Source organism: Trachymyrmex septentrionalis, unplaced genomic scaffold, assembly GCF_001594115.1.
Source record: "Trachymyrmex septentrionalis isolate Tsep2-gDNA-1 unplaced genomic scaffold, Tsep1.0 scaffold74, whole genome shotgun sequence".
Classification (NCBI taxonomy): Eukaryota; Metazoa; Arthropoda; class Insecta; order Hymenoptera; family Formicidae; genus Trachymyrmex; species Trachymyrmex septentrionalis.
In genome coordinates, this window is record NW_017305927.1 from 573712 (window position 1) to 600920 (window position 27209).

General features: G+C 32.8%; 1 protein-coding gene and 1 pseudogene across 2 annotated transcripts; both read right to left on the minus strand.

The window, feature by feature from the left end:
- Positions 1-13416: 13416 nt before the first annotated feature.
- On the minus strand, positions 13417-16778 carry LOC108754011 (ornithine decarboxylase 1-like). Of its 2 annotated transcripts, none has more exons than XM_018496014.1 (7): positions 16570-16778; positions 16388-16464; positions 15986-16158; positions 14570-14870; positions 13998-14237; positions 13810-13916; positions 13417-13566 (listed from the first exon to the last, which is right to left on the minus strand). In XM_018496014.1, exons 1-7 carry the CDS (start codon positions 16751-16753, stop codon positions 13533-13535), a joined length of 1116 nt encoding a protein of 371 aa, XP_018351516.1. In that variant the 5' UTR covers positions 16754-16778; the 3' UTR covers positions 13417-13532. The 2 variants fall into 2 exon arrangements, with proteins under 2 accessions (XP_018351516.1, XP_018351515.1); XM_018496013.1 differs by having other exon boundaries at positions 13708-13916.
- Positions 16779-19647: 2869 nt separating this feature from the next.
- Positions 19648-22544, minus strand: LOC108753970 (annotated as a pseudogene).
- Positions 22545-27209: the final 4665 nt, after the last annotated feature.

Consider the following 27209-nt stretch of genomic DNA (forward strand, 5'->3'; position numbering starts at 1 on the left):
CAAAATCGTTCTTTCCATAATCTTTCTACGTAATATTGTAACACAAAGACCGAGGATTGAATAGTGCGTTTGACAGTTAAGGTAAAAGAACGGAGATACAACGGAGTTATTTATATATTTTTCATACAATTTCGAACGTCAAGCGACGCGCCGAGCACCGCAGCAATATTGCAGGTATCCGTTCGCAATAATTTACCAAGAGTATAGCTGTATCGCCGCAGACGCATGTGGCAGCCCAGCATCGTCGTCCTCCTCCCTTAATCCAAGGGCGGCTCTCAATTTACCTCGCCTCAATTTCGCCTCGTCTTCCCTCCCTCCACCCCATCCGCTCGAGTCTCTTCAATTATTACAACCCGCGTGGCTTGAGGCATTTTCAGGACGTTTTGACGATAACTGATGGGACAAGCGGCTCGCACACGAGACATCTGCGAAAGGCTGCTGCAGCACACCGACATGCCGCAGCAACATTGTTTTCCAACCCTCTGTCTTTCCGCGCCACCACCATCACCGTCTTCCCATCCTGTTGTTTTCTTCGCACTGCCTACATTCGAGCGCAATGGCACGCTTAACTCGTACGAAATTTAATTCCATTACTATTCCCTTTACTGCGTGCTGCCGCGATTTATAACGCATAGAATGCATACCTGGATGCGACGGAAGCTCCCGGAAACAATTTATAAAATTGTTGATTTACTGTTACTACATTAATATTTATTCATTTTACATTAACATGTTCGACGTTTTTATTTTTACATCTACAAAGAAAAAATTCAAAACAACGTTAGTGAAATGAAAAGCATTATCTTACCTTCTTCCATCTCAATGAAAGATAATAAATATATATTTTAACACGTATATATACATCTTTAAATATCTACAACAACAAAAAATACCTTTGAGTAATAAAAAGTCGTGTTAAAAAGAATAAACGAATAACTACATTTATTCTTTTTTCTTGTACAAGAAAGAACTTGATCATTCTTGTTCTCCCATTTTAGCATGCATTAACATGTTCCGTTGAACATTAATTCTTCTTTATGGTCGAGGCCTACCTTACAGTATTTCTCTCAGGTCGATTTTAGAGCGATGAACTATTTCTTCCTCGTAAATCTGCAATTATTCCGCCATGCCCATGAAAATTTATCTTATAGAATACCGTTTCTGTTACGCATGCCAGGAACGTTGTTTTCCGTTCCCTTCCCAGGCGCGACAGCGTTTTCGTCTTCTCCGCTCCAGCCCGCGTTGTAGTGGGAACACGTTGCTCCTTGCGAAATTTAATTCCGGGCACCCATCCTGATCCCTGCACCCCCGCGATGCCGAGCACGGGCACGATTTATAACGACATTGAGCCGACGCGTATATTCCGGTATTCGTATAGCGGGCGTAAAGTGAGCGCAATTATACGCGTGATAAACGAGGGAACCACTGCATTCTCCGGTATTATTGCTTCTCCCGGTAGCAACCAATGTTAGAAATGCGGCGCGTCTCCCGAATGAAAGTCGCGTCTCCAAAAGAAGAAAAAAACAATTCGTTTTTAATTAAGATTGGGTTCTAAGACAAAAGAGAATAATTTATCGTACCTTCGAAATTGATTCTCGAAACTTTCAGGTCCTAATTCATCGGGTACCTTGAGTCGATGAGAAAGGAATTATACACGAGTGGAATTTAGATCCAAATAAAATAAATATCTAATTCTCTTAAACACAAAGAATGAAATTTCTTTTAATAAATTGCATCCATCGGATGGATGTAAGATTTGCAAATTTGAGTTTCCTTCACTAGTGATAGCAGTCTGTTACCTGTCCAGTCAAGATATCACAGTTACTCTTCACCGCATTTTACATTAAGTGCATTATTTATGCAATGTACATTGTAACGATGGTCGTCCGGCAATGTGGCGAGTAACAATTCCGCTCCGGAACCTTCGCGTGCTCCTGCAGGAACACGAACGCACGCCGGAAAGATTACTTTATATTTCTTGCGTGCCTGTTAACATTTTTCCCCTTTATCCTCTTCATCCGGTTTTGCCACGAGCGGGATCGTGCTGCTCTCTGCAAAATTTAATTCAAACGTTGGCAAGATATTTACACGAGAGCTTTCCTACGCTTTAATCCTCGCGATGAACAAAACGCGCAGCCAGCAAGGCATCTTTCGTGTTTATTCATAGCACAATTATATTTGTTCCAGTTGTTAGCTTGTTTATTACGGTCACCTTCTTTAATTATTGCGTTCGTAATTTTCAATATCGATATTCGATGACATGTTATTATTTAACGAAAAAATTTTAGATTTTAGTCGTAAACAAAAGAGTACAATCAATAATACGTGTTACACTTTATTGAGTATTTATTCCGATACTTTCTCGATTTCGTGCACAAATTAATGCTCGCTCGTCTCAATTTGATATTCAACACTTGAAACCGTGCAAAAGCGGGACCAATTTTATTTTTGAATTGTTCCATCCTTCTCTTTCACTTTGCTTGCGTAATCATGCATGCATAGCATTAATTTACAATGCGCTTGAAATATTTATACAAGGAAGCGTGAGCCATCGTTTCCCGCCACTTGTCTCTGTGCTTCGCCATTTTTCTTATTCCGTTTGCGTACTTATTTCCCTTACTCCCCCCCCCTCTCTCTCTCTCTCTCTCTCTCTCTCTGTCCTCTCTCTCCTCTCTTTCTCTTTCTCTATGCTACTCGCGGCGGAAACGCGTTGCCCGTGCGAAATTTAATTCCGGCACTCCGGTTCCAGCGCCCGACTACGCCTCTCCCTACGATTTATAACGACACCGAACCAGCGCGGCGGCGCGTATTCGCATAGTAAGTTTCAGTATTGTTGCGGATACAGCGTGTAATATCACCGTGAAATATCGCTCGATCCACGGGGCACTCTATAATATCACCTTCCACCGCAATTACGACGGGATACTTCCGAATGACCGGACGCGGTGTTCCCGCAGTTTGTTTGCGCCGTACAGGGAACTGAGATTAGATTAGACCAATTATTACGGACGTGTTCTCTGTGCAAACGAACAGGAATAAAGCGAAGCCGCATATAAACGCGCGTGAGAACTGGGACTAAGCAACTAATCAATAAGTTGCTTAACGAGCGAGTACGCGTAAAGTGTATCGTATTTTAACAGAAATTATTTTAAAAATAGACTGAATCCCAGTCGACATTAATCAAAAGTAACATCAATGTTACACTTTTGCACTCAACATTGTAACTGTTACGTAACACCATGGGTTATATTACGTTTATACTCCGTCCGAGTGTGAAATTAATGTTATTACTTTTAGTTTGTCGATTGGAGAAGTAAAGCATTTTTCTATCACAGCTGTTTATATGCACATCAATGCAGCAGCAATGACATTTATTGTTATTAATTTTATCTGTCTTTAGTAAATGTTTCGTTAACGTAAAACTAGTTTGCGACAAAAATCATCACATGTCTCAATGGTCAAATTGATAACGATATGGAGATCCAAGTTTGAACTTTGGCTGAAGTGATACTTTTCCCAATCAATTATTTACAGTATTTTAGAATGCTTATTAACTTCAGTATCATTAAATTGCTCGACAATTAAATTTCTGATACTATTATCTTACTTTCAGTTTAAGACTGCCTTACAAGTCCGCATTGTATGCATTCCTTTATTGCGATAGAAATTATTTTAGAAACAGACTGAATCCTAGTCGACATTAAAAGTAACATAACATCAATGTTATGTTACCACCGATGATTATCACGACAGAGGAAAAAAATAAAAATGAAGAGACGTTACAAGGAGAGGACCCATTTGTTTCAATACCAAGAAGCTACCGCATCGTTCTCTTATTCCTGCTTTAACCAAATTTCTGTTTACGACTTCCGTTCACGGGAATATATCGCATCCACAGAGAGACAACAAAACCCACTTTCACGCAAATGGTCCCTCACGAACACGCTCTTTTGTGGTTTGTGCACACGTGAGCGCCGGGTCGTAATCGAGCGGAATTGTCCGCTGGTGGCGACTCGCGAGCCGGAAGTTGGCTCCCCAGAAGACTCATTCGTAGTTCTTCGAGGGTGGCTGTCGAAGCCGAGGTATGAGTGTCACGTGGCAAAGGGGAACGAGTATTTCGTTCACGTGGCGACAGCATCACGCAATTTCGTATTTTCGCCCGTACTCTAAAGTACTCTATGCCCGAATCGTTATCCTTTATCCTTTCTTCGCTTCAGTTCTATATCTTACCCGCGCCGAATTCAATGGTTTCATCTTTTATCCGTTCCGATTTTGTACGTGGCGGAAGAAGTAAACAAAGATGGAAGACAGATCGATTTGGAAGTGCGATAGAATAGTATAAGCTAAGTGTCGGTTTTACAACTTAGTAATCACTTTTAATGGAATTATATAGAGTAAATGCAAAAAATATTTGAAAGACATTCTTATAAAAGAGAAAGCCTTACTTGTAGAAAATAAACATTAATTAGCAATTAATTAACAATGAGTACATTCTGTCCTAATAAACAAAAGCGTTTCAAATTATTTATGTCCATGATCTTAAAAGTTACATTTATCGATTTACTAAAGATTACAATTTTTATTTGTTACGATAATATATTTTAATTATCACACATTTTTTTAGGTAAAACAATTTTGAGAAATATAGTATCTATTTTATTATTTATTAATAAATTACTAATCAATGTTTACTTTTTTTAAATAAAGTTTTTTTAAAAGGTATCTCCTCTGTACAAATATACTTCTTACACTTCTCTAATATAATGAAAATCGTATTTTTACACGATTTTCTTTACTATATCTACAATTAAGAAATTTAAGAACGCTGTCTCGATATAAATACACTTGATATGTCTAATATTACTGTCACCTATATATTACTGTTGTTCCAATTATTCATCAAGCAATGAGCTTTTATTCAAAATTAATGCGTATAAATTATTAGCTATTCGATGAACTGTGGTTGTTGAAAACTGAGATGAAATGTCTTCTACTGTCAAATATATTTTTCAGTTTAAATTCATAAATATTAAACTGCATATGTGATCACAAATCTTGTATTTTATCTATTACATGTCAAGGTAGCAACATTAAAAATCATATAAACACGTCAAAAAGACATCAGCATACATGACACAAGACAATTCTTTGCTGGGGGAGGAAGGATATATGCACAAAATAATAAAAGGTGAAAATACAGACTAATGAAAGTGAAGTTGCGCTGTAAACTTTGCTCAATTTTTATGTGTAAATCTTCAATTATATTTGAAGAATAAAAAAAAAATATAAGTGAATTAGCCTTTTATATTTTCACCTTTTATTATTTTGATAATTGCGTACATTTTTAAATTTTTATTTAAACTTGTAATTTTGAATTTGTTTTATCCACAAAATATCTGCATTGATTATTCGAAGTGGAAAGATACAATAGATACGTATAAGAGAATAAATTACGCGCTCCGGAAATTTCGACAAATTCCGTGCGAACCGTCTTAATCCATTCTCTGCATGGCGGAAGTTTCAATAAGAGGCATGAGTTCGCTGTAAAGACTTGTGTCCCTCTCCATCTCCCTCTTTCCGCCACCATCTTCACTGTCTTTCGTCCTTTCCATTTTCACCCCGCGACATTCGCCCCTTTTCCTCGCCGTTTCCTTTCCTTCTCATTCTGCGTCCGCTCGACCTTCGGACGCTAATCCTGAAAAAGAGCGCGAGTCGAGCTTTTTTGTGAGATCCAGGAATGACCGAGGGTCTGCAGGATGTAGGATATACGCGCAAAGACAACGCACTCCCTCGTTAGCAATAATCGTAGCTCCTCTACAGATTTATAGAGGAGCTTAGTAATTTAATCTCGCATTATGGGATGGTCCAGAACATTTTTTTTTTTTCAAACCGTGAACACTCGAGCATGCACTTTTGTATTACGGCCGACGGAAGATGTTTCTTTTTTAAGTGGTTCCAGCGAATTAAATTCGCAATATATTGTCCTGCGATTTTAATTTTGCTTCGAGGACCAAACATGGTTACTTTATTATTTCCGTTTAAACACTTCGAACGCTCGCGAATATCCGCGACAAGCGGAAAGATAAAGTTTCTTTTTTTTCTTGAAATTGTTTATACAGATAATATTCCATTTTCACGTTGTTCCGGAACACGTCTATAGAGGAAAGGCGAGCGGCAGCGAGCAAACTGCAGTCTGAAACACCCGTTAGTTTAACGACAGACGGAAAATCGAGTTCAGTTGGCTTTGTCTCTCGCGCGTTATTATAAACTTCCAAGTCTTCGCATCCGCGCGCTCTTTCGATCCAGCTGCATTTCGTGTACAGAGCATTTTGCTATCTCCTGTGATATTTTCCGGACAAATATAAAGAACACACTTCGCGTAAATGGACGTCAGATCGCGCGTTCGAGCGAAATTGGCAGCAAGGACGTAAGGATGGATTGCGAAATCTCGACGAAATTGTCACAAGAGACCCAATTTCTTCCGCGCTTATTTTTATTCTCGCAGTTAGGGACTGCGAGAATAAAAGGAATAGGAATCACAGAAAATAAAAAACAGGAACAGGGCATAGAAAACAGTTCAGTATCAACATGTAACGTCAATGTTCCTCAGCGTTCTTTTGTTCCTCTATTTTGCGTTAACACATTTCGTTTTTTTACGTTGATATTCGATTCCCTCTTTGCTCTCTATTCTTCACTTCAAATATTGGTGTAAACTTAACATCCTGTAGCGTCTATATAATTCTCGTATTGATGTTAATATTAACGTCAGCATGATGTGGATTTAACTCCATGAACTTTAAATTCATATCATATTGGTGTTAATACACTTCATATTAACACCAACATGGTAAGAATTATACTTGTATAAACATCGCATAGGATAAGTGTCCCAATTACTGTGTCTGTTCCTATTAGTGTGCTCTTGTATTTCGATAAGTCATAAAGAAAACTAGCACAAATAAATAAGAAAAAAAATTTTTTTTTAAGTTAAATTATTAATGCATACGGTACCCCCCGAAGATAATATTGTATTTTTTGTATTAAATATTTTTCGAAAGATATGAATTTATGTAAATCCAGTAATACGCAAGATTTTAAGCTTGTTCCTATTAATGTATTGGAACGTTGGGTTGTGAGTGTACTTTGAAGTAAATATAATTGAAATAATGATTTCTGTAATATTAACATAAACAATTAGCTTAAATTTATTACCTGTTTTAACTATATGTTCAAATGAGTCAAATGTGGATACACAAATTGGAGACACATTAATAGGGCCGTTTTTTATTTTTACCAAAGCATTATAAAGTATTAACATTTTCGAGATTAAAGAAATATTATAAGAAAAAGAAGTAGTTAAAAAACCGATAATTGATTGCAAGCAGATAAAATTAAAGCTACAATATTTAATAAATAATTCAGTAATAAGCAAATTGGCTAAAAGGCACATTAATAGGGACGGTTACCCTATGTTAGATATACATACAGACATTTTTTAAACTGTATTCTCTGTTCCTTATATTCTACGCAGCCCCTTAGGGACTGAATTAACATCCAAGTACATTACCGGCGAGCAGAGGGACTCATTCAAGTTGCTTAGACACGGCTAATACAAGTATCCTACTTACAGGATGTATTCTTCGGCATGCGGGTGGCGCAAGTAGAAAAAGAAAGAATCTACTTCGCTGCGGGAGTTCAAATTCACGTTGGAAAAATAGCGAAAATTTTCACGAGGAAAGCGAGTGAGCGAGCGAGCGCGAACATAGGGGGCCGTTTACCTTCCAGCGGCGAATAACACGTTCGATTCCGAGACGTTATTTTATTTTCCTCAAACGTTTGCTCGCGCGCTCAAGTGGGCCTCCTCCGCGTGAATTCGGCTGAAACATCCGCTCGATGTCGAGTACTATTTGGATGTGAAAATTCCTTGGCAAAAGGAAGAGAGAGTCACGGTCCCTTGTAACGAGTCTCTGGGGCGAACTCGTCCCATGGACGACAACCCTCTTTACGGTAAGCAGGAAGCAGAGAGGATGGATCTTCTAGAATTCTTTCTACGACGGAAACGATCGTTAGGGGAAGCGATCGTTTCCGAAAGTAGATATTGTAGAGCGACAAACACAGCAACTGACTCGCTCGCGGGGTGGAAGAGAGATTGCTCGGAGTAAATAGCAATTAAGTACGCCGATTCCTTTGATCCACCCCGACGCGCAGCGTCAACCCCCCTTTAGAGTATCTCAAAATGAAAAATAGGAGTGTGTGCAGTCGCCTGTGAACCCTCTTGAGAATCATCCTGGACGTCGTGCGACGGAGAGAAGATACTTTAGATGCGATTCTCTCAATCCAATTTGCGATATTATAATATATTTGTTTACAGTTACGTGTAATTAATAACAATATTATACATATATTATATTTATAACAGGGGTCACCGATATCATTCTACTTTGTTTTTGAACAATATTTCTTGGACAAAAGCTGAAAATAAAATTTTCAAAACATAAATACAAACTAAAGATCATCGTCCTTAAAATTAGTAAAATAAACGATACAATACATAAATAGTGTTTGTCAATAATATAAAACATCAAATTCTAGTTTCATAATTAATTCCCGTGCGCGAATAAATTAAGTCTAATATTATAAAATATAAAGTTGGTGATTGTCGTGTATAAAATGATAAAATACATTTTTAGTCATGTAGTCTAATTAGAGTTCAGAATTAATTGTATATAAATTTTTCTGTCTTTTCTAGTCGATATATCTGTACTATTATAATTGAATATCAACACTGGTGTTTTTGCACAGAAATATATTGAATAGTGATGTACTAGGCGCAGATTGTTAGTATTCAATCGTTGCGCACTTTATCGCAAAACAATTCTGTTTAATTTTAAAAAATTGCAATATTTGTTGAGAATTTTGTATTTATGATGGAAAACTCGGAGTGAGTTTATTAATGAATCGCGTACAATAACCACAACTGCGTTTCGCGATTCTAAAATACAGTCGTGAGTTATGTAACGTTAATTCACGGTAAGCACAGCGGAATTAAGCTGATTGAATTTTCACAAAGGATGTTGACGCATGCGCCCATTGACTCATAAAGTCCGCGATGTTTTTAAGCATAAATTGCATACGTGCTATGCGCAATGTTGTATTTTAACAAAACCGCGCGTTCGCCGTGAATTAATTAAATGATCGTTACAATGTGTTTCTGGTACATAATAATATATATCATGTATTGAAGTAATAATACTTCAAAGGACCCAAAGGCTTCCAAATAATGTGGTCTCAACCTATTAATTGAAATTACAAATAAATAGCGAACGCGTTGTTTTATCTGCCAAGCTTTGTGACACGCATGTAAACAATGTACGTAAAATGTCGTAAAATTGCATGCTTTTCGCTTTTTGCATTCGATCGGTACGCCTAATAATTAATTATAAATAATTTATCGAGATGTGGATAATACATGGAAATAATAATTCCGTATATAAATGAAAATAATGAAAAGCTAACTTGATAAAGTTTTCAATAATTGTGTAGCATATAGCGTTAGACAATTTCAAAATAATAAGATGAGGAACACGAATTTAATTAGCAGTTACAACATCTCTCTGGAATGAACGCAGACAGCGATAGCATAATGTCTTGACAGTAAGCAATCGATCCACCTTGCGCTAAGTTTAAATTGTATTTGTTTAGTATATCGAATCATACGTTTTCTCTATTAACTTTTTTATCCTATACTTAACTATATTTGAATCCAAAGTCATCAAAATAAAAAAATACTTATTTACGATATAAGTGTAACGAATTCTATTTCGTTTCTTCTACCTTAAGATGCTTTGTTCAATGAAAGGAATAAAGAACAGGGAACTAAGAATAGAGAACAGAAGGTCAATGTATTTTGAAATGAGAAAAATAAAAAGTAAACAAATTTGAAACGGAGAGGCTAATTATAGAGATAATATCTTATCTAACTATCTGTGATTGCTAACATATCTTAATAAATTTATTGCTCCATTTTCTGTTAATCCTTCTAGAAAGTATGTGCATTCAAAGTAAGACACACAGACCTCGCGGCAAAGCGTGCTCTTGTATGGTTATTGATTCAACGCGACCACAATTCGAAGTTATTAAAGCAGCGGCATTCATAGTGTGACGCGCATGAAATTGGCCCTCTCGTCAAAAATACAACGTTGGACCAAAAAATGAAAGAGAGAGAAAAAGACGATTGGTCGTATCGCAATAGCCTTTGCGACCTCGATTCTTAATCTGTCGCGAATCCACGTATTTGCAGTGGGTTGACAACCGATTCGCCATTTTCTCCGTGAAAACTGTGGCGAAGCCAATCAAGTCCCATGTCAAAGAGAGAAAAAGAGAGAGAATGTTGCGAGTACTCAAACGGTTAACCCGGTTGGATCTACAAGTGCAAAAGGGTTAATCCAGAAAACTCAACTCGCGATAGATCGCCGCTTGTAATCCAACCTTATCTTTCATATTCGTTTTCGTATCATCGCTCGATGATATTTTTCCTCCTGAAGTTCTATCACGTATAATCCATAAGCGATTTTCACGATAGATGCATTTATATAGCGAAAAAACTCCCGAAGAATCGATACTGAATAATTTATATTTATTATATATATACAAATATGTAAATATATTTATGTTTATATACTTATATATATTGCAAAAAACGGTACAACTTTTTTCATCACTCTTCATGATCGTTTTATTTCTATATTTTCTTATGTATTTTTTTTTCATAGAAACCGAAAATTATAATAATGATATTAACTCAAGGAAAAATTGGTATATTCAAATAAAATTAATAAAATCCTTATTACACAATCGTCAGTTATGCTTCAATTATTTAAAAACTAATTCAGAGTTGGATCAATAACTCTGGTGATAAAAAGAAGGCCGCGAGTTGAGAGAGAAACATCGACGATTGCGGATATATCGGAACATTTGTCAGCCACTAGAATATTAGTAACGATACCCGCTTCCGAAAGCTATACTTATTAGCGTGTACCTCTATGCATGGCGTCGTGCCAACTAGTTACGGACCGACCCTGTGGGACAGAGGTGAAGTCCAAGCGCGTACTCGGCACCCGGAAACCGGGCTATGCATACTTAGTGTCCCAATTCGCCCGAGTCTCCTGACGATATCAGGTGCAGGGATGAGAGAGGGACATCGGAAATGGGTACAGGAGAAAAAAAGGAAACCGAGGTTGTGAGGCGATAGGAGAGAAATGGACATCGCGAAACAACGAGGTCTTCTCTTATTTTACCATTTTGGTACGCTCAATTACCTTGGATACATCGATTACATTGAATATATAAATGTAAACAATTACAAGAAATATACCTGATTTTGAGTTTTCCAAAAAGTAATGACGATGGCGACGATAATTATTTCATATGAATATCTACGAAATGTCAGTGATGCGATCAATTGTAATGGACCCAAAGAAACGCACGTACATCTCTTATTTCAAAAGTGGCTGACAATTTAAAGATTTAATTAACTAAGTAAGAAGAAGTACCAACTACGATCAAAATTAGATGTTAGTTAAATACATTTACTTCTAGGTATATGATTGCGTGTCGACTACTTCTAACACAATCAAACTGAAATAATGATAATCTCACAAATTAAATTTGATCGTCGATTTTAAGAACTTTCAATATCAAGAAATTAAATTTCTTAGAAAAATTATTGTCCAACTTGATAAAGAATTGTTGATTAAATCGAATAATATCGACAAAGAAAATATATTTTTTAATGCAATCATTATTATCATTTTCTTTGATAATACTTAAAACTTTGTGTGTGTGTGTGTGTGTGTGTGTGTGTGTGGGTGTGTGACAATTTTTTTTTTAATTTTGAATATAATGATTTTTTTATGAAGTTAAGTTAATTTACTTTTAAGAATTGATTAATGTTAATTTGCCTCATTCATAATAACTCGATAATCATTTTTTTTTAGTTGCGTTTTTTAGATTGTCATTTTTAAAATAAGGAAATAATAAGATGTTTCATTACTTTGTCATAAAAATTAATAATTTCTATAAAATTATTTTAAAAAATCATCTGTGTATTCTACATAAAAAGTCATTAGGATAGAAGGAAATCATGATTATCTTTCTTATAGAGAATTAATGGACGCAATCACCTCATTGTACGGTATCTGCAAATGATAAACGCGGTAGTCGTTTGTGCCACTCAACTCTAAGCGGCTGTTACGGGGATTTGCGATAAAGATGAAAGATAGCAGAGTGAGAATCGATGTCAATGGGCCGAGCGTGGGCTGAGTTTTCTCAGCCATAATAAAATATGGAACGTTCCTTCCGCTCGTTTTGTTCGATGCTCATTAAAAGGAGTGCAATTCGGGATGAAACCTGTGTACTTTTTATAGTTCGCCCCGGCCGCGGTTCTTATCTGCGCCGTCGCGGTTTATTGTTGAGAATAAAGATTAACCGGATAGTTATAATGTAATGTGGCCCGGCCGTATACGTAATCGCGGGATTTACGTCACTCACCGCTTGTAAATCACCCACGTGTACACATTCGCCAAAAGCTTATCATCTTTCTTCATTATCGCAACTATATTATATGTATGCATTTAATGAATTACATCGCTATAATTTGCGCGTATAACCGCTATGAGAGATAAATATGGGAACGATAACTGCACTAAAAAAATCACAAGAATCATATTAAATAAATAACTCTTAATATCTGCATAATTAACGTGGCTGATGAGTTTCAGTCGTCATAGTGATTCTTTTGGCGATTTCATGCATTTCGAACAAAATCGAATAAATCAAATTTGCAAACTTTTACGCACAAAACTGTTGTCAATATAATATATCGCCTCCGCGTCAAAAAAAAGATTTATAACACTTTTTAAACAATGTGTCTAACAATTTATATTCTATTTCTGTTTTTCTTTTTTTTTATCTATTTTTTTTATATATCTGCATTTTTCTTTCCATCTGTCTTTTTCCACGTCAATAATACGAATCAAATTTTTGTAAAAAAAATGTTCAAAAAATATACTTGTCAAAAATAAAATTTTGTATTTTACATTAACGTATCATACAATAATAAAATGCATATTGAAATAATGAAACATATAATTTCCAGATTATATGCAGTCTAATTGTAACAATCCAAATTATTAAATAAAAGTCATTCACAGAAATCATATATTATAAAATAAAAAGATAAAGTGAGAACTGATATTTATAATAATTCATTAATTACTAATGTTTTTCATGGAATAATTTAATTCATATAAAAATATCCCAAATATATCATATTCTACAAATATCTTTAAACTGCCTCTAAGATATAATTTAGACATTTCTACCGTAATAAGTGATCAATAATAATAAAATCGTGTTTATTAAAATGTAGTTATGTGTCGAAATTCTTCGACAATACTTGATATATTGCGTTACTTTCATTTTAACTTTCATTTTTTTTATTTAATTTTTATCTTTTAAAATAAAATACTTCTTTATGTTTGATGAATTTGTGCCAGAAAGCTTTTCCTGCAAAAATCATTATATTATTAAATTATGAAAGCTATATTATATTAAATTATGAAATTAATTCTAAATATCTAACTGTACAATTCAAGATATATTTTTAAATATATTGCATATCTTTTATGTAGATATAAAGACATTAACCACTGGCTTTCTCTAATAAATGGTCTCACAGTTGGAATCGGAAATCCATTGAATGTATTGGAAAGAGTTAATGTGTAAGCGCCCATATTTTTCCAAACTAACCAATCGCCTATATGAAACTCAGGCAACAATACGTCCTTAAGTATTAAATCATACGAGTCGGCAGTCGGTCCCCATATATTCGAGAGAAATTTTTCGTCCTTCTTCGGCTGCGATGATAAATTGATAGTTATCTCGTGAGATTAATACTAAGAAACACTGCTTTGTGCCATACAGCTTCAAGTGATTACCTCAAAAACCGATTCCGGGACTCTGGCTTGCAGGCCTAACAATTCGTCGAAAAACGAATTGTACACGCCGCAATTCATATAATACATCCTCGTCTTGCCGTTATCGGAAATAACGAGCCTTTTAGAATGCAGATACGAGGCTAAAGTAAAGCTCGAATCTACGTAATACCGTCCAGGCTCGCTGATGACTCTTATATCGGGATCAAGATTCTCAATCGCACCGTTAATAAGCTTGGCTAGCTAAAGAAATTAATGTATCAATATTAACAATAATAGCACTATTTAGATGAAGAAAATATGAAAACAGAAAATATGTTATTCAATTAATTCTTCTCAAAAATTAGTTATCAATTCGCATAATAATAAATAAAATTATTATGTAAATTATTTTATAATATTTCGCTATAACAATTTAAGACAATACAATAAAGTAAAAAAGTAATAAAGTAATGATAATGAGATACATTCTATATATATAATATTACATATTAATCTACATTATCGGCAAAAAATTTAGAACAAAATCATCAAGAAAGTTTGAGTTAATAAAAAATGATTATTTTCATTTTTACCTCATCAAGCTCTTTTCCGCTGATGCTTAAGAATCCACCGCCGATATCAATCAACTTTACGTTGTTGCATCCGATTGATTTAGCGATTGCGATTAACTGCTTGCATATTTCGATTCCTCTGAGGTAAGCGTCTGTCTCTAAACATGGAGTACCAACGTGAAAACTGAAGCCATATAAGTTCAAGCCGAGATCTCGCACGCATTGTATCAAATACGCAGCTTCCTTGCACGGATCGCAACCGAATTTCGCTCCCAACAATATCGGCGAGTTTTTCGAATCGCAACGTATGCGTATCACGATTCTGTGCAACCATAGAGCAATTACAAACCAAGAAAAAGTGAAACAAAGAAAAAAATTATACAATAAAATATTATATATTATGATAAAATGGGATATAACTTTAACCTAGGCACCTATCATGGAACAAGTCGGAATGGATTCCGTTCGGAATTCATCCTGATAAAGATAACTTCGACTGAAATTTAAAAAAATGTTTAAACAACACATTATGTGCGTTATGGGACAACACATTGTATGTTTAAAATCAGGACATAAAATGTTTTAAAACATTTTTAAAAGATTTTATGTTTCGATTTTTACACGCTTGCTGTCTCAGCATTATCAAATATGAACCAAAAATCCAGTACAGGCTGATATTTTATTTCTAAGAAGTAATATTACGTCATAAAATCTTTTTGGTTTCTTTTTTTATGAAGCTGCGAAGGCGTATACAGAATCGGATTTTACAAATTTTGATTCTGAAAATTTTTTTAATGATAAAATTATGTTCACCTTAATTACACTATAGTACATATCAGATGAGATATCAGTATTAATTTTTATTTTACTTTTTTCCCCAAAAAAATCGCTCTGTACGAGCTTTCAAAAACCTTTTCTGATTACAAATATCTCAATTAAAACGCGATTCATGTAATATTTTAACCATAATTTCAGTATAAAGAAATTCATACATGAGTGTAGATCTAGGTCAGTTATGTTAGTTTTTCTTCCCGAAGAAATAATATTTCCTTATAAAATATTTTGGGATTTCTTTCTTACATTGTTGAGAAGACTTTCGTATAGAGCCGAATTTTGCAAATTGATTCTCGAAAATTTTTTAATAGATTTTAAAAGATTATGTACACCTGAATTGCATTTAGTACACATCGGATGAAATATCAGAACAAATTTTTATTTTGCCTTTTTTCCAAAAAAAATCGCTCTGTACGAATCTTTAGGAGCCTTTTCTGATTACAAATATCGCAATTAAAATGCGATTTGTCCAATATTTTAGCCGTAATTTTAAGATAAAGAAATTTGTCTTCAACTAGAGATCTCCATATAGTCTCTCCTATCAATCTTTAACTGGCGCTTCTCTTACTTAATTGAAAATTTATTTATTACTATTAGTCTTACTTAGCTTCCGGGAATAATTCCTTAATTTTCGTCAACTCAAATTCGCTGTCAACCGTCATTTGTTCGACGCCTACGTTTCTAGAGTATTCGATATGAGACGGCAATTTATATGGATGCGCGAAAATTATCCGTTCACCTTGCACGTCATACTGCATTACTTGTGCTATTTCTTGCTGTTAAAAACATCATTAATTAACTTATAAGTTATAGAAGACGGTTTATTAATTTACACGAGGTTTATGTGAGACATATACAGAGTGTCCCTAGATATTTAATCTTTTCAATTCTTTTATTTCTTTATTCAGATTAGGCAAAATACGTTAGTAAAACATAGTCAAGCACTTTAGGAGCACCTTAAACAGCGAAGTTTAGATATTCTGTGAGATAAAAGTAAATATTTACCTTTGACGCGCAATCAAAAAAGGCATTTAAAGCCGCCAAAACTTTAATTACTGTTGAATTTGAATTACATTTAATTGCTGAAATTTGAAAAACTGAATGTAACTTTTATTAATACATTTCGAAAAATAACGCAGCAAAAGAAGAGAAGCAAAAAAAGAATATAACAAATGCTACAGACATACCATAGTGCGGAACAACCTTGGGCATTTTGCTAATCCATTCTTGATGTCTTTTAATAATATCACCGACATCCATGACATAGAAGGCATCTTCTAGCTTTTCAGTTTTAATTATATCTCTAATGATATCAATGTCATTTACGCTATCATTAACGACTTGTATATCTTTAAAATCCAAGTGCGACATGTTGAAATTAATATAATAAGCAAAATAAAATTTAAGATCTTCCTGCAAAAAGATATGTATTCAGATACTTATTATTTTTTAATTAAAATAATTTGTTTTTATTTAGCTATCGAGCAAAATCGAGTCTGTACTTACTAATAAATTACATTAACTTATTCGACTATATCATCTCGAAAATTATCAGTATAATTAATGTAACAATGAAACAATTATTTCGTAAAAGTTTAGTCATAACAATAGATTATACAATAAAGTAAAATAATAAGATATATTAATTTTTATATATTAATCTGTCAAAATTTAGTAGAAAGTAAAAACAAAGGAAAGAACTGAAGGAATCAAGAAGGTTTAAATAAAAAATATATTGCTTTTATTTTTATAAATAATTCCTATAGATAACTACTAAAATTTTTTATACTTTAATTAGTTACAATAAATTAATTACAACATATTGAAAAATAATACATACTAAAATGTACTAAAATGTATAAAAAGATTAATATTGCATAACAGCAATTGCAATAAATTTTATATCCTTCAATTTTGCCGCCGTTGTAAATAAATCGAATTAATATTTTTTATTCTTTAATAATTTTCTTGCCAAAGAATTTTTCTCTCGCATTAATTGAATTAAATAAACAGAAAATAAAATTTAAAAAAATAATCATATAAAAACTCAAAGTTATTTGTTGTAAAATGTAAAAAAATTTATTATTATACTATTGCATTTTTTAAATTAATGAAATTCAACATTCGCGATAAACTGTCAAAAATTTCAATTGTAACATCGAATTATGTTCTTTCACATTGTGTTTAAAATTTAATAACAGATTTTAATACGATCATTGACATTTACACTGTTCAAAAGCTAATTATACCATTAAATGTTATGACTATTTTAACTGCAGTTTCGGCAATAACAATAAAACACCGTATTTTTTTCTTTCCTATGTTTTTCTTTCTATTTCACATATTACTGAAATAATTTTTTTTATTACTTTGATTAAGCAATTCTTCGGCATTTTGCACTTTGCAAAGTTGCGAAATTTATTTTCAATTCTCTCAACAGATTTAATATTTTTACGTTACTTTTAAATAAAATTCGTATAAACGTTATAAATGTTTCTCATCCACATTATAAATATAAATAAAAAATTACAAAGAATTACTAAACCTTATAATTTATATAAACGCATAGTATATTTAAAATGAATGTTAAAAAATATATTTATTTTATTTTAATATATACGTATGTATATATATATATATATGTGTGTGTGTATGTATATACTTACGTTACATATACTTTGTATAATTCAATACTCCGCAAACATAGAAGATAATTTACGTACGAAGCGACCGAAAGTAGATGCGTGCAATGGAACTGGCGACTGACTGGCACCGAAGGAGCGAAATTCCCCTCTTTTATTAGCTGTGTTGAGTTTTACAAATCGGAGGCATCCGTAATCATTCTATTCTATGAATGATTCACTGAATTCCATAAACAATAATGGAATAATTACAAATGTTTCTGATTTGCAAAACCGAACACAGCTGATGTTAAATACGCTTTTTCCAAATTCAAGCAAATTCCAAATTTCCGAAATAAAGCGACTACGGTACTAAACGTGTTGCCGATTACAATAATAATCAGCTCTTTTGCTGATGTATAGAAATCTTATAAACAAATGTTATTGACATTTCTTCATATGTATGTCTTTTTGTTTCATGTTTACAAAAGTCATATTTTCAAGGAAATTGTTAAAAGAAATCGCGGATAATATGATAGTAAATGATGAGACAGTATGATAGTAAATATAATATTCGCTGACGAGCAAGATTAGCATCGATGTATTCTTTCACAATCAAGTTATTAGTTTATTTAAAGTTATTAGTTTAATGTTCTTTGTGTGTGTGTGTGTGTGTGTGTGATACTCTTAAAGAAACTTTAAAGTTTATCTCTAAATGAAAATTAGAATATATAATTAATAGATAATATTATTTATTTAAGTTTGAAATATAACATGCAAAAAAATATTTTCCTGTTTCAACTAGAATTATAGCTGTTTTTTATATCTGATAGAAAATTATTTAATTAAATTATGTATCATACGCATAGAATTTACAGCACTAATCTAAATTCTATCTCTTTCATCTATATGATTAGATGCAATACATATCCAATATCGTAATATTTGCTAGAAATTTATCTATTTTAGCTATTTTTCATACGTAGATAATTTTCGCTATAACTGCAAGATTACTTTTTTAAGTGAATATATATTTTATTTAATTTTCTGATTATTATACTTTTGTTGCAAAACTGATTGATAAAATACTAAAAATTATATAATTATTAATATAATTAATAATTTATTTGATTCTTTGCGATTCTAAACTTCGGTTAGCGATGATGCGTTTATAAATATGAGTTATATTTATACTAAACTAGAATTAAATCTATAATAATGCTTAATCTCATTTTTAGGACAGCTTTAAATTCTATTAAGAATTCATTTAATTACTCTCGTCGAGTTACACTGATCGAGTTATACCGTTGGTTTTAGAAAATAGACTTTTACTCCGCATCAATTTGCGCTTTAAAATCTTCCTTTAAAATATTAGCAATTTAATGTATACAAGCTACAGATATCGTAGCTACAGATATATATATCATAGATGAAAAAAAAAACAATAGCATTATTAAGAATTTTCTATATTTCATTATTTTTATCAACAATAACCATTGACTCTTCCTGATAATTGGAAATCGACCACAACTGGAATCGAATACCGTTGAACGTACAGGCTATGGTTAAAGAATAAGAACCCATATTCTTCCAAATTAACTATTAGCTAAATTGCCTATCTAAAGGTCAGGCAACATTATATTTTTAAATCATACGGCGGTCAGTCCTTATATATATATATATACTTGAAAGAAATTTCTCTTCATTTGCTAACTGCGATGATAAAGCAATAATTGCTTTTTATTAAAAATCGTTTATGTACGCAAATAATGCAAAATATAAAATTATCTCGGAAAGTAATTGTGGGCGCCTGAATTAGACTGAAAGCCCATTATTTCATCGAAGAAGGAATTGAATACTTCACAATTTATGTAATACATTCTCATCATTTCTCCATTCTTTGGAACGATTCTCTTGGAATGCAAATGCGAGGTTAATGTGAAGCCGGAAATTACGTAATATCTTCCAGGCTCACTGATAAAGTTTATCTTAGGATCGACTTGATTGCATCATTAATGGCGAACTCTTGAAGAATTATCATATAAAGACGTCGATTCCTGCTAACACACATGTGGTCAATAATTCCTTTCTGCTAAAATTAGCTGCGTTTTAGGCAGAGACACACGACTATCAATATTAAATCAATATTAAATATTTAAATATGTGTATATTTTATAAATAATTGCAATATAATCTGCAAGTTGTAACAATATTGTGTTTGTACACAAATGTAATGCTCAAGTGAAAAAGCATTACTGATCACGTATGTACAATATGAGTTCAAATGAGTTATAATTAATTCCGTTATAATTTCTTGCAGAAAGATTTTTAACTTGTTCTTAGTTAGCAAAGTTGTGAAACAATTGTCGACACGACTAAAGCAATATCGCTTTTTTGGCAATTGATATTTATCTATTATGACGTGTATCAAAGTATTTTTATCGTATGATTTCCAATGTCAATTTAAGGTGGTTTAAAGTTTATAAGTAACAAGTTTATATTGTAAATTAATTTTTAAAATGTTATTCTTTTATTTTGAGAAGATAAATAAGCTTGAATAATTGTATGTGTAAGTATTTCATGAAACGTGTGCGTTTTATATGATTAATTAATTGCGAACGTTAAGCGAGATTACCAGTAATTTTTAAGTTTAACATTGAGAATGACCCAATAGGAATCGAAATCATCTGTTATATGGTCTAATTGTTTATTAAAAATTTTTGTCTCACACTAAGATCTAGAATGATTCGTAGCCCTTTATTATATTATTTATTTCTTTTCAATAATTGTGGTTTTTTGCTACAACATAATTAAATGTAAATGTTTATGTTTCTGTATTGGGTCCTATAAAAATGATGCGAATATTGGAAGTTTTAATGAAAAATATTGCAGAGCGTTGTTTTTCGTTAAAAATCTTTATGGTAATCATTTTAAATAAGAAAATCCGAAAATGTGATATTCGAAGCGGAGAAGATATACTCGTAATAAACATTCACAAGAGCAGGATCAACGCAAGAATATTACTAGGAGAGTATTCATGAAAAGAAACTTCTAAATCTGATAATATTTCAATTTCAAAATTTTCTGTGAATTCAAGCTATTTGGACTTCGTAAGAAGTTCAAATAGACCTGAAGAATTCAGATTCTGTAAAAATGTAGCGGGAAGAAATACTTCACTACATATTCAGCTAATCACATCATAATGTCTCTTTTTATTTAAATAATTTTTGCCATTTTGTAAACTGTTTTAGTCATTTTTAATTTGTTCTATATTAAACTTATAACAGATTAATAAATTATTGTTTCCGATATAATGACTAAAATATGAGTAAAAAATAAAAGATTATACAAAAAACAAAATAGAGTCCACATTAACACCTTTTGCTCTATTAATCAGAGAAATATGTTTTAAGGTTTTACTTATTCTTAAAAGTTTGCAAATCTAAAGTTGATTTTTTATTATATAAAAACTTGAAATCCATCATTTTTACTGATTTTTTTATATTTATATAGGAATAATGTTTTTTATCTTATAATTTATGCTAAGTAAAGATTTATACTAATTAAACTCTTCTAATGAAAGAAGGATGATAATTATCGGAGATTAAGTCCTATATGCCTTGTCAATATCCGTTCCTCTCTCGTCCGGAAATCCACCACCGATGTCAATCAACTGCACCTTGTCGCACCCGATTGCCTTGGAAACAGTAACTAATTGTTTGCACAATGCGATCCCTCTGGCATAAGCCTCGAACTGGCATGGACTATCGACATGGAAGCTAAAGCAAATTCAGACCGAGATCTTTTGTGAGCTGTATCAAACGCACAATTTCCTCGTCCGGCTTCTGTGCTGAATTTTTCTCCCAATACTACCGGCGTGAATTTCGAGTCTCAGCGTATACGTATGACACACAGAAACATTCGATAAATTTCTAAATATATGGAATCAGTGTATTATATTTTATTTACTTAACTTTAGGGAAGATTTCTTGATCTTGAATAGCTCACTGTCACCATCGATCGTCATTTATTTGACGCCCACTTTCCTAGTATATTCTATGTGAGACGAATATTTGGTCGGATGCACGAAAATAATCCGATCACTTTACACTCCGTATTGCATTACTTGTTTTATTGCTTGCTATTAAAGGGAAGATTTGCAATTATTTTTAAATATTTATATCTAATAACTAAAGAAAGATATAAGGATTTACCGCGGATGCCCAATCTTAAAGCTGCCAGAACTTTAATTACCGTAGGATCCGAATTAGCTTTAAATGCTAAGATAAAAAATACAATTAATAGTATTAAGAATTTGCATTACTAAAAATGTAAAAATGAAGTATTTAAATACCAAAGTGGGATAACTCTGGGTAGCTTGACAAGCCATATTCCTCATGTTTTTTTATGACTTCACCAATGTCCGCAATATAAAAGGCATTTTCTTGGTATTCTGTTTTATTAATCATAGATTTTATAATATCCATATCATTTATTATATTATCAACAATTTTTATTTTATCAAAGGAAAATTGTGCCATATGAAAACGTGTATTACAAAACTTTGAATTATATATATGAACTTTCTGAAAATATTTAAAAATTTATTGCTTATTTTTAGAGAGAGAGAGAGAGAGAGAGAGAGAGAGAGAGAGAGAGAGAGAGAGCAAATTATATTTAAATTATTCATAAAACAGCAAGAAAAAAGTAATAATTGTATAGAATTTTGGACATCTTAAAATGAGACTTTTGAGACCATATATTCAAATAAAATTTTCTTTGTAAAATAACCTTGAAATCAATTAAAATGTTAGATGTAAGAAATATACTAGTACTTAAGAAACAGCTCTTTCGAAAAGTTAATGTAATATATAGAAATTGAATAGTATGATAGAAAATGCAGAAAAAAATAAGAAAGTAGTAGAAAGAAATAAAGAAAGAAAAAAAACGTCAAAATTATAATTTCAAGTATAATATTAAAAAAAACAAATACAAAGTTACAAGAAATATTCACAGCTTCAGTAAAACTAGTAATATGTAACAATAATAAGTGATGATAATTAATGAAAATAAACACGTAAATTATAAGCGGATAAAATATAAAGGAGAATAGATTTACCGATAATTTAAATTTGCAACGTTCTGACTTGGATGAAATTGTCAAAAGTATTGTATGCCAAATATATGCAGAAAGTTCAAAACTCAAAATGATTCATGTTGCAAACAAAATCTTCTTATATATATTGCATTCGCATTTCTAAGGTCTAAGTAGGAATGCAGGCTGTAAGAAGATTTCCTAATTATACGAAGAGTGTACAACTAATGGAATTCTACTAACGTACTTACGAAACAAATACGTTAAAACGGATAAATAAATAAATTTTACAGCCTGTTTTACAATTCTTATATACTTATTTTACGTTTTCTACTCTTTCAAAACACTTGTTCTATCCGCAATTACAGTAATTAGCATTTCCTTTTATGTCTTGGCTTGTGCATAATTATAATTCATTTTACGATAATACTTTGAAGTAATTTACTCGGATGCACGTCATTTGTCTATATAAATTTCTGTAATTATAAATCTTTTCTATAGCTAAACTAGTACCACTTTTGAAGCTTAAAGTGAGATAAGTATATGTTTAATATTTGGCGAGAACGAGAAAGAAAATTCTAATGCGGTTTAATGCAGTCATTAAAGGACTCATGAATATTACAACATCGCGGTAGTAGATAAACGCAATATCAAATACAGTACACATCTTACATTTTGAATGTAACCAATGTAACGAATAACATTAACTCAAGAAATCATTATCGTTGATTAATTTATTTAAATTCATTCACAAGAATCTGATGTAAATTCATGTACAGTATATCGCGCTTTTTCTCTTCTTCATGAATAATAGTATTTTTTACGTAATAATCAGGTTTGCGGTTTGTATAATTAAGCTAAAACAACGTGAGATTAAACAACAGAATACTTACTGTTTCAGAGAAGTGAAATAAGAATTCTTGAATTCCTTCGACGAACTGATATCTAGAGCTTCATTTACTTACTATTCTATTAAGCCCCTTTTCCTTATTCTCCACATTGGAGTAATTTCCTGTATCTGCCTTCGAAATAATCGTCGCTGACGCAAATAATGGCGGAGCTCTTCAAGCCATTTTCTTAGATACAGGGGAAAGGGTTGTGAAGTGGTGTCTTATCTACAGTGACCTAATTTTTTTTTTAATTTCCACTTTGTCCTCGAAGGTAGCAGAGAATCAACAGCGCTATTTTACGTCAGAAGGACAAGCTAATTACGAGTCCGAAGTCTAAAGAGGAATATAAAGCGAGATAATAAGCGAAGATCTTTTAAAACGTCAAGCTATTGCGACGTTTTTCGTTTAAGAAAACTTAGTTGCCGGTTATGACACGCGACGAAGAAAAAACTGTCCTGTCCATAAGAGATAAGAAAATTCTCGCTCGTAAGGAACAACTAGATAATTAATGTCATTCACGTGCTGTGAAAGATAACAAATATATGCAACTGATTCTTTGCCGAGCTTCTGAATAATTCGATCTATTTGTGATGCTTGATTTACTAAATTAAAAAATTTCTAAATTAAAAGTCTCTAAAAGAATTAATAAGCAACGTCATAGTTCTTTACTAATGTCCATGGATATTAATAGAAAAGGAATAAAGGGCGGAAAAGCAACACAAGAGAGAGCTAAAAATTACGCAGAACAGTATAATCATGCGACTATCTTAAATTTCTTATTTCAAGCGTACTTTTCTTTATCTTTTTGCTCTCGCAACTATGGAAATTAGAATGCTGTTTCTCTATCATCATTATAAAACTTTTCCATACTCTTGCAGTTTGTTCAATAATAATCTTGTTCTCTTAAACTTTGTTATCGAGTTTTACAATAAAATATGCTGTGCACGCGTATAGTTCTGACAATAGAACATATTTTCACTTCCGCAGGTCATCCCATTATATTCGTGTATGACCGTTATTTTCATAAAGGATGAACGACGCGGGAGATTCCTGAACTCATGCCGCATTCACGTATTTACCAGCTAACTGGCCGGCCGACTCGCTTTAAAATGATGCTTAGCCTGGGGCTAGTCGTTCTTTGCAGTGGTTTCTAAGGGGAGAAAACGAGGGGCCAAATAGGGCGGAAAATAACCATTCTCTGCTGAAATAGTTTTGAGGAAAAACGGAAGGATATGAGCTTGTATGTACGAAACTATCGATATGTAATTGGAAAGAAAAGTTGGTTGCAAAATTGAAATTTGAATGAAGCGTAACTACAATATCAAAAATAAAAAGCAGGTTCTAATTTATAAATTAAAAATTATAATAATTTTAACTAATACACGAAAAGAATGATTTTGCTTAACTAACAGATCTATTTTGCTTGGATCATCAAGATAATTATGTAAGACACTTAAACTGCTTGCTAGAATGTTAAAATGTTTTTTGCAGCATTAACATTTAAGCATTCTACATAATTATTTTTACATTCCAACAAAATTATTTTTAGATCTGTATCCGACTAAATTTTAAATACGTCGGTAAACCTGTTCTTTTCATGTAACTTACACATCAGTATTATAATATTAAATGTTAATATTAAATGTATTATAAAATTAAAATTTAAACTGTATATTATACACTGTATATTATATAAGTACACAGTTAATAATAAAAAGTACAAACCGCAGAGATTATTTTTTATTGTTTTCATTGGATCATAAATGCAGAGATATAAAAAATAAAAAACTGTAATAATTAAACTATAACTTAATTGTAATAAATGACCAATGTAGCAACAAAGACATTTTTTACAAACCAATAAACTCACGTAGTTGATCTGCAAACTTCCACGTTCTGTTCACATTTCAAAGAAAAAATATCAGACAGAAGATAGCAGTTGAAAAATCTACTGCTCGTCGATAGGCGGAAATCCATTCGGCAAACAATCTAGTCGCGCGTTGCTTCGGAGTATATATGTTTATCATTGAAACGAGAAGAATAGAATGTATAACTAAGTCGGTCTGTGCGATACATAGGATGGATCGCAATCCACATGATGTAGACCGAGAATTAGACCCAAAGAAGAAGTCGACGCACGTTCTGGGAACACCAGGCCGGCGGAGTGGCGGATTTCCTGCACTCGGACGTGTACAGGTGATGTCGTTTTGAACCCCCATCTCTTTCTCCTCGGTAAGAATGGCCCGCAGAATTTGAATTTTACAATGGCACTCAGTTGACTCGCACACTTTCCGAGCAGTTTAAAAAGCACATGAAAAGAAAAAAGGAAGATTGGTCTGAATTTTAGCTTTTTCCGTTAATCCTGCATTTTGTCTGAAATAAAATAAATCTTCTTTTTTGAAATAAAATAAATTTTTTTTTCCTTACGTGAGACTGCAACGATATTTTTCACCTTTGAAAAATTATAGGGAAGGTACACATGTACACGAAAAGATTGGATTCGCTGTATTATCTAAAAATTTAGCTGGATACAAATCTGAAAATAATTTTGTTCTATCATTAAAATAATTATGTAGAACGCTCACAATCTGGTTGTTAGAAAAAATTTTATGCAGAAGCGCTCATTATACTCGAGAGAGCGTTCTAATTATTTTGATGACCTAACAAAATTATTTTCAGCAAAGCGGAAATAAAATTTCTATCTCTAGCAAAATTTTAGATATTTCCGAATCGTTTTTTTCCGCGCATTTTTTTTTTCCTCCACGTGAATTCGAGCGACAGAACAGTATTCGTTAATACTTGAACAAAATGTTTGTTGATGGACACTCGTTTCGAAAGATTTGTTTGCAGATCAAAATTTTCGTCTCCCTTACGGATTCCTCACGCATTAATCAACGTCACGCACGCGTCTGATAACATTTGTCGTAGACACGACGCTATGAAACCGCTTCTTTGATATCCGTTAGTATGTCACGCGTAATATCCGGACGGACGGCCCGATGATGGATTTGACGCTCTCACAGATTGCCGTATCGCGCCGAACAATGTTCGTGTATTTTTTATATGACGAAAAACATTGCAATATATATTACAGCGTGCCGTACCTCCCCGTCGACCGCTATGCTCGCGATACGTAAAATTGCACGCGTTGTTGGCAGCTGTCGCCATCGACCAGCCATCCCGCTGTCGTCCTGTGTTTTTGACGCGACGATTCGACCGAT

Excerpts from the sequence above, each read along its gene's own strand:
- LOC108754011 (XM_018496013.1), bottom strand. The coding sequence starts at position 16,753 with ATGTCGCACTTGGATTTTAAAGATATACAAGTCGTTAATGATAGCGTA. Across the intron at positions 14,871-15,985 it reads GAATTATTCCCGGAAGCTAA|AATCGTGATACGCATACGTT; the intron begins GTAAGACTAATA and ends ATGGTTGCACAG. Across the intron at positions 13,917-13,997 it reads TCCCGGAATCGGTTTTTGAG|CCGAAGAAGGACGAAAAATT; the intron begins GTAATCACTTGA and ends TTATCATCGCAG.